General features: G+C 41.5%; 3 protein-coding genes across 4 annotated transcripts in view; 2 read left to right on the plus strand and 1 right to left on the minus strand.

The window, feature by feature from the left end:
* The first annotated feature begins 1,159 nt into the window (after positions 1–1,159).
* LOC111600167 (hornerin) overlaps positions 1,160–14,810 on the plus strand; it is a 44,904-nt gene continuing 31,253 nt past the window's right edge. Inside the window, exon 1 of the mRNA XM_023316159.2 lies at positions 1,160–1,207. The gene's annotated coding sequence lies outside the window, so the exon portion shown is untranslated. The remainder of the gene's footprint in view (positions 1,208–14,810) is intronic.
* LOC111600169 (zinc finger C2HC domain-containing protein 1A-like) lies at positions 7,766–9,649 on the minus strand. 2 transcript variants are annotated; one of them, XM_023316161.2, is made up of 3 exons: positions 8,952–9,649; positions 8,327–8,521; positions 7,766–8,261 (listed from the first exon to the last, which is right to left on the minus strand). In XM_023316161.2, exons 1-2 carry the CDS (start codon positions 9,587–9,589, stop codon positions 8,497–8,499), a joined length of 663 nt encoding a protein of 220 aa, XP_023171929.2. In that variant the 5' UTR covers positions 9,590–9,649; the 3' UTR covers positions 7,766–8,261; positions 8,327–8,496. The 2 variants fall into 2 exon arrangements, with proteins under 2 accessions (XP_023171929.2, XP_023171930.2); XM_023316162.2 differs by having other exon boundaries at positions 7,766–8,276.
* LOC111600168 (grpE protein homolog, mitochondrial-like) lies at positions 11,034–12,078 on the plus strand. The gene has a single exon (XM_023316160.2). It carries the CDS (start codon positions 11,185–11,187, stop codon positions 12,055–12,057), a length of 873 nt encoding a protein of 290 aa, XP_023171928.1. The 5' UTR covers positions 11,034–11,184; the 3' UTR covers positions 12,058–12,078.

Raw genomic sequence — 14,810 nt, forward strand, 5'->3', positions numbered from 1 at the left:
AAGGAGGTGGAGAGGGAGGTGGAGAAGGAGGAGGAGGAGCACGTGAAGTGCGGACCATAAACTTGTAATGCTCAATGGACAAGTGTGCGGACCCTTCAACCAATCGCTGTTAGCTCTCATGTTGTTATTTTGTTGAATGCATTTTTATAACAATTTAATTATATTTATGTCGTTTATAAACGTGCCGAGAATGGTAGCTATGGGGGCGTGGCGTGCAGGCAGATGGCTGCCTGGCAGCCTGGCTCAGTCAAGCCAAAGTAATGCACAAGGAGCACAGCTCATGTCGTCCTTGCGCCATGCCGGCGATGCGCTCGGCCCAAAGCCAATGTCAATGCACATAACGGCGTCCATTACACGCAACAGCAGCAGCAGCAACAACAACAACAAAGGACAATAATAACAAAAGAAAATGGCGTCTGGCGACAATGTGCGTGTGTGTGAGTGTGTGAAATTATTTTTATTATTTTACACAATTTTTATATGAAAGTCAAATGTGAAACACAAAAAATAAGAAGAAAGAAAAAAACTTTACAACAAGGCATAAATATTTAGTATATTGCAACTGTTATTGTTGTTGTTGTTATTGGGGCTGTTCTGGCATTTAATGAGAATTTTGAACTTTTGCAAAGCGCCTTAAGCGCTGCTCTGGCGAACACACAGAGAAAACTTTTTTTATTGAATAAGTACACACACGCATTCACACATACTAATGCACATATAATTATATTTATATATTTATTTAATACAACTTTTGATTCATACAACATTTTGTCTATTCTATTTCTTTGACAAAAAGAATTTAAAAATATATTTACTTCATTCAGAAATAATACATATTTAATAAAATAAAATAAGCACACATATGTGTTAATTTTAAATAAATGAAAATATAAAAAAAACCAACTACGGCTAATATCTCTTCTTAAATATATGCATCTTAAGCTGAGGCAAATGGCAAATTTATAATAATTCGACTTGGGATTATAATTTCCAATTAATGCTTTTCACAAGCCAAACACAATCAATTCCAATGGGCAATTAGCACAACTGTTTATTAATAAGAAGGCTTATAGCAGCAGCAGCTACAAAAGGCCAAGTAGTTAAACTACTTAAGCAAACATTTCAACAATTCTAATCAGTTTTTATGCCATTTTATTTGCAGCTTTAACTCGTCTTTGGCACTGCTGACGCTTTTCAAGAGCAAAAGGTAAGTTTCATATATCTATTGTGCTGTCATTACCAGAAAACATATTTCTCACAGACACACACAGAGAGAAGGAGAGAGGGGGAGACTCACAGAGAGAGAGAGAGAGAGATAGAGAGACTGCTTATAATAATAATACGATTTATCAAATGCACGTAAATTACAATAAATTAAAGACGAAATTAATATTAATGACCAAGACTGGCCGGGACACACACACACATATGCACATACATATATATGTGTGTTTATCTAAATACAAGATATATATACATATATATATGCCTAGCTTCTGTGCTGCTTGTTTTATTCCCTTCGACTTCGTTGTCCTTTAGACAATTACCAAATTAAGTGCATGCCTGTCTGTCTCTCGCTCTGTCCCTGTCTCTCCCCTTCTCCATCGCTCTCCCTTGCCCTCTCTCTGTGTGCATAGAGATCTTAAATATGAAAATCGTTCTTTTGATTGTAAATTCACCCATTTGCATGGCATTTTGAGACCCCTGGAGCCTAGAGCGCAGCTAATAAGCTTCGGACTCTATAATAGCGGCAAAACTGCAAAGCCAACAAGTCGGCTAGCGATTGAACTAACTGCTATTGTGTGGGCGTCATGTGACCAAATGGGCGTGGCACCACACTGCCAGCCAGCCAAGAGATGAGCAATACAAAAGACTTGCAATTTGATCATTATTTATGCAAATTTCTATCAATTTATGAATGATGAAGATTACTAAGTAATCGACGAGATATTATATAAATATAAATATATAAATATATTATATATATATATAATTATTCGCCATCTTCGCAGTATAAAGCGATTTCTATTTCAAATTTCCGTTTGCTCTTCAGTTTTATTTGAAGAAATCAAATATATTATACGATTATATATACATATATCGCCTTCTTCGATTCAATTTGCTTTAGTTTTCGCCATACAGTGAACTCGAACAGCTGCAGCACGTTGCGTATGCTCAATATATTGCGTATACGTAAGCTGATAATATATACTTGAGACTTGGAACAGCATAAAGACTCTGCAGTGTGTGCTCATTTTAGATCACAGTTTAACATTATCACATATCACCGTTGGCGTTGAGTCACTGGATATCTTTGGCGTGCAGCTCGATGTGTTGTTGCTTCAGCTGAAACAGGCAAATTTTGCATATTTGATGAGTATGGTGTGGAGCAAACGCAGTCAAAGCCTTCTCTATATGTGTGTGTTTGTGTGTGTGCTGTGCCTGTTGTGTGTGTGTGCGTTGCATGCACCTGTGTCTGTTGCTGAGTTTTCGGGCTCATTGTTGCTAGCTTGTTGAGTTGCAATTTGGCTAACAAATTATGCAACAGCAACAAGCCAACATACACAAAGACGCAACAACAACAACAATGGCAACAACAGCAACAGCAGCAACTGCGCCACTGACCCAACTGCGCCCCAATTGCTGGTTGGGCCTAGCTTGTGCCGCCTCGTCCGATGCGGCGCTGCCTCCATCCGTCCGGCTCTGTTAAATAATTGTAATTTATGGCATTTTACACATATAAATATATGGAAATCAATAAATTTAATACACACACACACAGCCAGAGATAGGGGGGCTGGCTATGGGGGGCTGTGCATAGTTACACTTGCATGGGCAATTTCCCCCATAGACCTGCGCTCGGTTTGGCTTTTTGGTCAGCAGTTCATTTACACGCACTATAAATTGCATTTGGCCAGGCTCCCCAGTTGCCAAGTTGTTCAGCTGCCCGAACTGCCCTTAATGCGCCACGAACTCACCCCCCGCCCCCCCCCCTCTCCCTTTCGCTCTGACTCATGCATTTTGGTTATTGTTATTGGGCCTTTAACAATTATTTGATGTTGTCCAATTTGAATTTGAAGGTAAACTGCGCGCTGATAAATGCACCATACAAACCACCCAAACGACCCAAGCCGCCCAACCAAACCGCTGACCCATTGGGAGAACTAGCCCCTAGGCAATTTTTACATTGCTCTGACTGCACCTTTTTTCAATGATTGCATTTTGACTTTTAAATATGCACAATATTTTGCATTTCAATTGCGGTTTTTTACACACACACACACACACTCACATACATGGAAAATGTAATAACTCTGTCAATTTGCGTTGTGCCTGCGGCGTCTCTTTCATGACGTGTTGACAAATCGCGAGCGCAGTTTGAAAAGTTGCAAAACGAATTGATTTCAGCCCAAAATTCAATATGTTAAATATATTCTAAATAACTAATTGATATGCAATATATTTATATACATATATTTGTATATATATGTTGACCATATTTTATGGAAATTTCCTTTAGCTCAACTTTTGCTTTTCACAAATTTATTTTTTTTCGACTTTATAAATATTGTATGAAATATCAAAAAATTAATACAAATTTCTAAGCTTATTAAAATAAAAATATATTGATTTCAACTTATAGAAGAGCTTCGTAGTGTCTTCTTTATCTGTAGCAATTTTTGTTGAAGCAATTTTTACACATAGTTTTCTCTTTGATCTTCATTGATGAGGCTTAAAAAATCAGTGATTTAGCAGGAATTTCATATTTGAGCATTACGAATAGCAAGTGGCCTCGTCTTTGGTACATGATTATAATTTATAAAACAAATTTCTAGAGAAATGATGACGATTTGCGTCTTATCGGCCTTTGACAGTGTAAGCTTTCATACTTCCCAATCTGAGTGATGTCAAAACAACATTTTCCACACGAATTTCCAATTGCTGCAATATGGAAAAAAAAAGAAATAAAACATTTCAATCACAAATATTTAACAAGAGCTATGTCAACAAGCGTACCTCGTTACCTTGCATATATACATGTTTTTTTATTAATTTTTTGTCGCATATTAAAAAAGGCGAAATACAACATTTGCCATGTGTCATCAAATTTCCTCGTGTTTATTTTGTGTTTTATTAAATTTCCTCCTTTATTTTTTTGTATGCTGCTTTCTGCCAATAGAAATTTTGGCTGATTGTCATATAAAATACATGTTTCACGCGTTTTGTCATTAAATGTCGAAATTAATTAAATTGTATCATTGATACATATTTTTTCGTTACTCTTACTGTATTGTCACTTTGCGTAAACAAATAATTGTGCAATGCAAACGGACGGAAGGACGGAAGGACGGATAGACTGACCTCAGGGTTGCGCTCAAACAAGCGGTTTTATTTGAATTTGATTTGAATTGAATTTATGACCGCCTATTTGTAATGTAATATACATAGAGATATATCATATCACATATATATATAGCGAGACTCATTTACGCTAAACCTAAGTCTAACCGCGCCTCAGCCCAACTGTCAATATGAACAGCGCTGGGTTGGGCCGGGCTGGGTTCGTCTGTAGTTGATATGAAAGCGCTTTTTGCTTATGAAGAGAGCATAACAATTTCGGTAGGAACTATGTGAAAGTCTCAGGCAGACTGCAGCGAGCTGCCAGCGTAGCTGGAGTCGATCTGAAAGAGCTGCTAAAAATCTTGACTTAATTTGTATTTGTCTTTTAGAGTCATTGAAATGCAAGCTGCGATTGCTGTAAGCACTATAAATATTATGCTTCATCTTGTTAGAGTATTTCATATTCGGCAAGTCGAGCTGCTGCCTCGTCACTTTTTGTTTCTTTGGCTTTTTTTGTTTTTTTTGGGCGAATGTGTCGTTTACCGCCTGGTGTGAAATGTAATTACGGCGCCTTCTGACAGCCGGTCAACTTCATTCAGCGTCCATTAACTTGGCCCCACTTCACATCTAAGACAAGCGTCAACCGCCAGTCCAGACCCTCACGTAAACTGCCTCCACCTTCTCCTCCTCGTCGTCCTCCTCCTCGTGCATGGCAGCGAGCAGTCAGCTGCGCTTGTTGCATTTTTCTCCTCGCTTTTTGGCCGTTTGTTTATTTTCTTTTTATGTGTTGGCTCAGCTGGACATTCAGCTAGCCCCGCCTCTCTCTTTACACAGCTAAAAGGTGGGCGGGGGGCAGGCAACTCAAGCATTCCAGTGCTGGTCACGTATGATGACCCAAATGTGTGTGGCACCTCCTTCGGCTCGTCCAGTGTGTTGCACTGTTTGTTATTGTCGTTGTTGTTGTTGCTGTTGCCGTTTCTGTGTGTTTTTAATAAAATTTATTACACTCTCACATGACAAACAACAACACCCCAGCAGCGGCCCCTGTGCCCGCCTTTGGCCCTCGAGCTGAGCGCCTTACATATTTGTCTAATAGAAAAATTATGGGCCAAGGCAAGCCGCGACGTTCTCTAGTGTGTGTGTGTGTGTGTGTGGCGTAGGCCTTAATTTTTATACGCATTCCGAGCTGCCCGTCTCACCCTCTCCCTCTTCCTTTCTCTCTCGCTCTTGTCTTTGCCTCGTTTGCCCCATAATTATAACATAAAAACTTTTTATTGAAATGCTGAGGCATTTTTATTTACGTCTAGGGGAAGAGCGAGAGGCAGAGAGAGCGGGCTGGCTGGGGGTAGTGTGTATACCCTAATAACAGTTAACGTTTACACACACACACACTCGCATGTGTATTTAGTATTAGCCGCAAAACAAATTAAATAAAAGTAATAAACATTTATATCATTAATTCATAGTTCAGCGCCCGCATATTGTTATTTATATATATATTATGGACATTATATATATATAAAAATATATAAATATATATATAAAATATATATCATTTGAGTACTCATTTAAAATGCACACACCAATTAGCCAAATTCAATTTGCCTTTGCGCTCGGCGCTAAATGCAAAACAGCTGGAAAAAAATAGACTATAGGCGGTACAGACTGCAGCATGCTCGCTCACATATATATATAATTCTGATAAAGCAAGAGAAGAGCTCAAAAAGTTCCTTTTGAGCTCGAGCGCGCTCTTTCGCCTTCTATCTTTAGATAGTATTGGAGTCCCAATAGGTATATGGGTCAAGTAACATATGGACATACAGACGGAAAGCAGTATACTTCTTTCACTTTGTGAACGAGTATGAGTTGAAGGTTAAGTAGGAGCTTGGTCGACTGCACAACACCCAGCTCAACTCCTATTCACAGGCAGTAGATGGCTCACAAAACCAATATACTCCTTTCACTTGAGAACAGAACTCATTCATAGACTTAAAGATGGCTTACCAAACCAATATGCCCGCTAACGTGCCATCGAGCGCGCATGCAAAACGACATATGTGAAATATTATTTTTTTTGGCTCAAAGCAATAATTTGCAGTAAAATTGAAATATTGAAACGGCAGCAGTCACAATAGCAGCAACAACAACTGGCCAAAACAAAGACTTAAACGCATTTTTGGCATTTTCAATTACAGTTTTTTATACTATTTGCCAAAATTCATAGGAATAAAATGAACTCAATTTCGCAACAGATTCCTGAAAATTCAAAATAATTACAGCTGAACAAAAAATGGATTTTATATTGCTTTTCTTTTAGTTTGTGCAGATATTTTTGGTAATTTGGCTATTTGGCTGGAGCTCAGGCAGCTGTCAAGCTTAACAAGCACATTTAACATGTTGTCAGGGCTTAACAACTGCAGCAAATATCTCACTTTCGCTGTCAGCCGAATCGAAAATGAGAGTAAAAGGGGAGGAGTGAGATTGGTTGGGGAAAGTGCAATGAATACTTGAACAGAGAAAAACACTTTTATTGATAGTTCAGAATTTATGAGGTGTTGCAGCGGCAGTGGCAGCTTTAATTGTGGCATTGACGAGCTGCAAATGGCAAACGAAATGGCAACTCGACAATTGATTCAATAATTCATTGAGTTTCCAGGCAGCAATTGCAGCTATAATTCCCAACTGGTTCCAAAACTGATATTTGTTAGTTTCTGGCATGCAACGTCCATTTTTGTTGCTGTTGTACATGATTTTCGCATTATGAGCAGAACATTTAAGCTATGTGGGCACAGCTCGTTCGTGGCGCTCATTAGTCTGCCTCCTGCCACCTGGCAGCTCGCACCTGTCCCCTTGCTTTCCTTTAACCTCCTTTAGCTGCTGCTGGTGCTGGAAGCAGCTCGTTTTCTGCTATCTGCGCAAACAATGCCAATGTGTAATGGAGTGGAGTGCATCAAATGGCAACGCGGCACACACGCCAAAGCTGCATTAGCACCATACAGCGACGGCAAATCTGGTACGCAATATGTAGAGAGACGGAGAGGGAGAGATGAACTCTAACCATTTCAACTTGCAACCAAATGTTGCCTGTCTGCGAGTTTTTAATGAAAAATTGCCAGGGCGTTATTTGTTTAATGCGCTTCATCAAACAAGCAGTAGCAGCGCTGTTGCTTGCCATCTACCTGACTGGGCCGCCCCAATGAGCCATATATAGTTACCATATCTCCGGAAAGCAGATCCCAACCCCCAAACTACACACCCCACATACTACTAAAGGCAGTTCCTGTGCAGGTGCTGCTGCTGCTGCTGTATTCAATTTGCTTTCAATCGGGTTAAATAAAAATGCTGAAAGCGAAACCACTAAATGGCTGATGTGTGTGCGTGCGTGTGCGTGTGTGTTTGTGTGTGGGAGAAAAACGTTAATAAATTATTATACTGTGGGACCGTGTCATGAAAAATTATACACACAGGCAGGTTTTTATTCAGCACCTTATGAAGCGCTCTCATGTGTCACGATAGAAAACAATTTGAGTTGGACAGCAGCTCGTGTTCTTGAGTTTTGGTTGTTTGGTTTCGATTCTTGCTCGTGTTTGTGGTTGGACACTCACGGCGTGAGGGTGTGAGTGTGTGCAAGTGTGTGAGTGTGTATGTGTTACATGAAAAAGAAACAAAAAACGCTTACTGCAATGTCGGACTGCGACTCTGACATGCGACACACAACAAAGGAGAGCGCTACATGGAAACAATAATTAAAAATCTCACTCTTTCATAACGTCGCCGTCAACGTCGGACGCCAACTTGTCAGTTGGTTTTTGGGCTTAAATTGTCCGCAGAGCGTACACTGCGCGAAAAGCGAAGGTTCAGATTCTCTTTTCCCACTTCTCATATCAACAACATTCTCTCAAGGGCTTTTCGATTGTGTTCTACGTGAAAGAGCTCTAGTTATTCTATAGGGTATTCGCATGTTCATCATATGCATTAAACTTACTTTTTGCGTGAGTTGTAGATGCTGATTTGTCGTTGAGCTGCCTGTGCTTCGTTTTTCGTATTTGGAGTCTCAGAATGCATCGCCTGTGTTGCTCCAATTATATTTTGTGCCTAAAATTTGTGATCTTTTCAAACTTTACGAACATCTAAAGGTCCTGTCCAAACGATATTTTATCGATCCGAACTGTGCTTGATCCTAGAGTCGAGAAAGGGAATAGATCTTTATTAGTCATTAGTCATTAGTCATTAGTCATTAGTCATTAGTCATTAGTCATTAGTCATTAGTCATTAGTCATTAGTCATTAGTCATTAGTCATTAGTCATTAGTAGTCATTAGTCATTAGTCATTAGTCATTAGTCATTAGTCATTAGTCATTAGTCATTAGTCATGTCATTAGTCATTAGTCATTAGTCATTAGTCATTAGTCATTAGTCATTAGTCATTAGTCATTAGTCATTAGTCATTAGTCATTAGTCATTAGTCATTAGTCATTAGTCATTAGTCATTAGTCATTAGTCATTAGTCATTAGTCATTAGTCATTAGTCATTAGTCATTAGTCATTAGTCATTAGTCATAAGTCATTAGTCATTAGTCATTAGTCATTAGTCATTAGTCATTGCTTACCTAGGCATGGGAGGCTTATAATTCAAGCGTGCCTCCGTACGCTTCTTGGCCAACTGTATGTCATCGCTGTCGTAGTTAAAGGATGCTACAACAGTCTTCTCCATGCAGTAAGCAATGTGACTGTCTATGGCCTTCTGATTGAAGCTGCGATTACAGTGCGGACAACGTTCCAGCGTAATACTGCCACGATGGCTGCTCGGCATGGACTCACGGATTAACGTTGAACTTGAAGCCGGAGTATTCGGTGGCAATGATACATTTCGGCTATTTGGCACATCGCCACCTACGTTCTGTTGCTTAGTTGCATCAGTTGAAGGGGTCTTCAATGTGCTCAGCTTTTTTATTCTGTGAGAGCAAGACACTCCACATTCAGCATTCAGGGGCCTAAAGCTGTTGTTAGTGCCCATATTGAAGTATTTGAAGCCTTCGCGACGCTGAAGCGAGGAGTCAAATATCTGCCGTTTCTTCAGACCCCTGCCGCAGATGGCCACGTGCTTGCTCAGTACAGACGGATTGAAGGTGCGATTGCAGTGAGGGCACGCCTTCAATTCAGAGCTATTGCACGTAATACCAGTTGGATTGGATGCCATATCGCGTCTATTACTTCTCATGGAAATATGATAATTTTGAAAATACATACACAATTTCGAGTTTAAAAACCAACTTTAGTACTTCGGTGGTGTTACGATGCTTATTTTACATATATGTAAGTCAAGGACTACTTTGATGGGACGAAGTTCTTTGTAGAATCAACCGAGTTGAGTTGACAATATAATTTATATATATATTTATATATAATTATATATGACTGATTCTTACTTTCATCTAAAGATATTACGATTTTGGTCTACACTACTCTAAACAAATATTTGCTGCGTTGCCCAACACTGTTTTGCTGTCATTCGACTGTATTTTGATTGCGCCTCGCTTATTTCGCTTAGTGTAGCTGCACGCAGCTGCGACCCATTGCGATCGACTGGACTGACTGGGAACTGCTTCAAGTCGCTCATTGAATTGAATGTTGAAATGGAATTATAAGACAGACAGCGCTTTATACAAATTATGGCCTGGCCTGGGCTTTGGCTTTGCTTTGCTTCGCACGCTGCCTGCTCGAGCACTTGACAGGCAGGCGCTGGCCTGTGCTGCATTATGGCTGCCACGTCGTCCCCTCTTACTGGTCGGCACTCATGTTGCCCCATTGCGTGGCACGTTGCCCGTTGCCCGTTCCGGGTGCATTTATCGAACGCATTTTTCATATCTCTCTACCCTCAACGCCCCATCCCCGCTGGCAGCGTTCTCGGTCTTTGCTGTGAAGTGATTTCCAAAATGATTATTTTTTGACACATGGGGCAACACCTGCATAGCATTTGACGTCGGCGGCCGGAACGTTGCAGCTGCCACACAGCAGATCCCAATGCCAAAGAGCCAGCCGCCTTCAATATGCATCAAATGCCAGAGCCATGTCGATGCGACGGCAGCGGCCCCAATACTCAATGCTCCCCCGTGCCTCTTCTTCTCAGCTCGTTATATTTAAACACATGTGTGTTTGAGTTCGAGTGAGCGTGTGTGTGTGTGCGTGTGTGTTGGTGTGTTGTTTGTGTATAATTATATAATTTGACTGCTGCAATTATGTTGTTCTTCGTTAATTGAAATGTAAACGTCATCATTATGATAAGACGATGTCGAGGCTCGCTGCGGCCCGATGTGGGCATTGCGCCCAGCTTGTTGTTGTTATTGTTGTTGCTGACGCTGGCATGCAACTGTGACGCTGACTGCGACGTCGACTGCGAGCGTGTCAATTCTATTTGTGGTGCCAAACCTGGCTGGAGGCGGGGCTCGCCGCAGCACACGCGAGGCAAAGGCCAAGGCCCGATCGACGGCCCATTAGCGCAGCATATTTCATAAGCATCCAATTGGTTGTGATCTTAAGTGTTGGCTAACGTTTGACTTTACAAATGCCCATCGAAACTAGCTTCGATTGCTACCGCTATCGTGGCTTTTGGTATCTGGTCTCTAATATCCAATCAAGTTCAAATCAGATCAACTTAGTTCTAGTATTTTGTTTATATAGAAGTCACAGAGCTATCGAAATCTGTCATCTTAAGACAAATGTTATCGATAGGATATGTAATGCATCAAAATTTCATTTTGTACAACTTATTTCAAAGTTTCATAAGTTTTCAATAATCGATTCAATCAATTGCAAGAAGTCTTCCCCGAATTCACATTGAAAATGCTAAGCAAACGTTTGGGTCAGCTGAAGACTATGGCAGCGGTACAAAATTTGGTCTCGCGGCGCCTAGCAGTTCAGACAGTTCCGACGCTGCGCCGTGCTTACAGTACAAAGAAAATGCAGGAGCAGATGCAGATGCAGATGCAGCCGCAACAGCAGCAGCAACAGGAGCAGCAGCAGCAGCAGGTGCAGCTGCCGCCGACACCAACGCTAACGCCAACGCCGGCGCCATCGCCGCCACAGCAACAACAACCGCTACAGGCCCAGCAGCTTAAGCAGACGTCAAAGCAGAACCAGCAGCAGGAGCACGAATCATCGGAACAGCTGGAAGCATTGCAAGAGCAGAAACTGTCGAAAGCTGAGGAGCCGAAGATGGGGCCTGGCACGTCGGAAATCGATTGGCTTCTGCAGGAGCTGGCCTCAGTCAAGGTGGAGCACAACGAGCTGCTCGACAAGTACAAGCGGGCGTTGGCTGACGGCGAGAATATGCGCCGGCGACTCCACAAGCAGATCGACGACGCTAAGATCTTTGGCATACAGGGCTTTTGCAAGGATCTGATCGAGGTGGCCGATGTCTTGGGCCATGCCACACAGGCGGTGCCCAAGGAGAAGCTGAATGCAAACGCCGATCTCAAGAGCCTGTACGAGGGACTCAATCTGACACGTGCCTCGCTGCAGCAGGTGTTCAAGCGTCATGGCCTCGAGATTCTAGATCCGATCAATCAGAAATTTGACCCCAACCTGCACGAGGCTCTCTACCAGACGCAGGACAACACAGTCGACGCCAACACAGTGGTGCAAGTCACCAAATTGGGCTACAAGCTGCACAAACGTTGCATACGCCCCGCTCTGGTCGGCGTATCGAAGCGCTAAGCCGCAAATTATCGTATATATGTGGACACATATGAATATACATATATATATATAAATATGAATATATGTATGAATATACATGTATATACATATGTGTATATATATATATATGTATTTATTTATATATATGTATATTCCAGACAGTTTCACAGTCGTTCAATTTCCATAATACCTGTCCACGAACTGCTACACATTATGGTCAAGCACACATTGTTCGCAAAATTATCTTTGTCATGCCACAAAATTCACATAAAATTCACGCATTCGCAGCGATGTAGACAGTAGACAGCTAAAAGCTCTCATAATAAAAAATAATTATATTCAGTTTGTTCCAAAGGAATTTCCAGAATACAAATTTCATCAGCTTGTTGCGTCATGAGAAGCGAATAGAGCGGCGCAAAAGAGTCAAGCAACTAGCGTGCAGAAAGTTAATCAATTGAAACATATATAGAGAGCTCAGTTATATATGAAGTTATATATTTATAGGTTTTCTTAATGGAAAATAAATGCAATGCTCTAACCTTTGCCTGCCTGACTCTTGCCTGGTTTGAATGCCAATCAAATGGCTTATTTGTGAGAAGCACATAGAGAGGCGCAATGGCAATTAAACAAAGCGACGGAAACCCATTAAAATGTTGAGCAGCCTTGCGGCGCGGCTCTTGGTCAAAAACTAGGCAAAAGTAGGAAAAACGCCGAAAATAAAGAAAAACTTAGCAGCCAGCTGGTGTGTGTGTGTGTGTGTGTGTCTGTGTGTGTGCGCCAAAGTGCGCACAAATATTTTCAATTACAAATTGTATTTTTCCGTTTAGATAAGCAAAATTTATGGCAGTTCCAGCAGCTCAGGCCAGGCAACTGCTTGCAGACGCTGTTGTCCGCTCCCTCGCTCTGTCTCTGTCTCTGTCTGCCTCACTCACTCTCTCAACTAAGTAACAACTGGAGCCAGCTCCAGTTGCCGTTCAATGGCTTTGCCTTCGATCGTCCTGCGGCAACAAACACTTTTGCGCTTCGTCGGCGACGCAGTTGTAAACAAGGCTGCAACACACCAGAAAAAAAGTGAAAAAAAAAAAAATACAAAAAAAAGAAGAGGAAACAGCAGACGACAAGCCGTTAGAGCAAAGGACCATAGACGCCAAGCGGCAAAAAGCGAGCCGCCAGAACGAAGAACGCAGAAAAAACTACGGAAAAGATGAAATGACGTACAGATTTACAGAGTATTTTCTCTTACGTGCTTTTGTGGCGCCGCCAAATGTCACGTACGCCAGACGCCGAGGCTCAGGTGGGGCAAACAGTGCAAATGTGCGTGCTGGTGTGTGTTTGTGTGTGCTACTAGCTAGCATGTGTTGGGGGCGGGGCACATCGCTGGGATGGCTTGCTCATTTTATTTTCGGTCAACCCCAGACATGAAATGCAGTGCGAGCGAAATGCCTCGAAACTTATTACAAATGAAGACTCGACAAGGCCACGTAGAGCCCGTGCCACAGTCTCGAAGAGAGCCCGAAATTCATGACACGCCCAGTGGACGGCGGTCAACCACCCGTCGCCCATCGCTCGCAACGATTTGTAAGAAAAGTTTTCACTTGGCTTACGGCCACAGTACGCAAAATGCTTGCACTTCAAATTGAATTAGAGTGAATAATTCTGAAGGCGAAGCGGCGGCGGGGGCAGGTGGCCGATGGCAGCTGGCAGGGTCGGGCGGACAACGTGCTGCTGGCTGACAAAAGGTGCGGGCGCAAAAAAGTTTGCCCTCAACGTCTGCGGCATATTAAAAACGAAATGTAGTTAAAGCTGAAGGTGTTGCAGCAACGATTGGGCGGGGCATCCGCAGCGCCTGGACACGGCACGTTTGTCGCTGTCATTTGCTTATTTTTATTATTTTAATGCTTTATTGATATATCGTTTATGCACACATACGCACATATCGTGAACACGTAAAAGCCTTTTATTCAAATTTCCAATCACGTGCGTAGCTCAGAGACGGAAATGACAGGCGACGACTGCCAGAGAGAGCGAGAGAGGACGAGAGAGGGCGAGAGAGAGCGAGCGAGAGTCAAGCAGTTTGCCTACATTAAAAAACTCTTAACACGATCAACGCTCAAATGTTATCAACCAATTATCGATCAGACAAAATTTCGTATATGGATCTATGCGTATTTATGGCCACGCGAAGTCTTTTGACTTTGTCTTAAAGTCTACAGCTCAGTGGAACATCAAACAGTCCGAGTCAATATAGAGATCGTCTTGCTACATCTGTTTGCTCTATAAATAAAGCTGAAGAAACTTGATACGCTGATTTGTAGATGGTGCAGTGAGAGTATATAGACAGACAGATAGATAGACAGATAGTTATACGATATATATGAGAGTCTTTCTGTTACGATAGACGTGAATGTGGGAGACTTTCTGTGGTTATTTATACGATATTTGAGTCTATCTGTTATGATATATACGATATAGATATACAATACGTAAGATACGATAATTTAGATAGAAATTTGTGTTACTGTGAGAGTTTTTCTGCTGCGATATATACGATATAGGCCAGTGTCTTTCTGTGGTAATATATACGATATATGTGAAAGACTTTCTGTCATGACATTTGCGATATTTAAGTTTCAATCTGTCTCTGTTGTGATATATATACGATATATTAAATAGACATTATTTGGAAAAGTCTTTACGATATATATGATATATGTGATAGTTGCTCTGATATGTGAGAGTCTACGATATATAGTCTTTCTGATACGATATAA

This window comes from Drosophila hydei, unplaced genomic scaffold (genome assembly GCF_003285905.1).
Source record: "Drosophila hydei strain 15085-1641.00,03,60 unplaced genomic scaffold, DhydRS2 tig00000232-arrow-arrow-pilon, whole genome shotgun sequence".
Taxonomy (NCBI): domain Eukaryota; kingdom Metazoa; phylum Arthropoda; class Insecta; order Diptera; family Drosophilidae; genus Drosophila; species Drosophila hydei.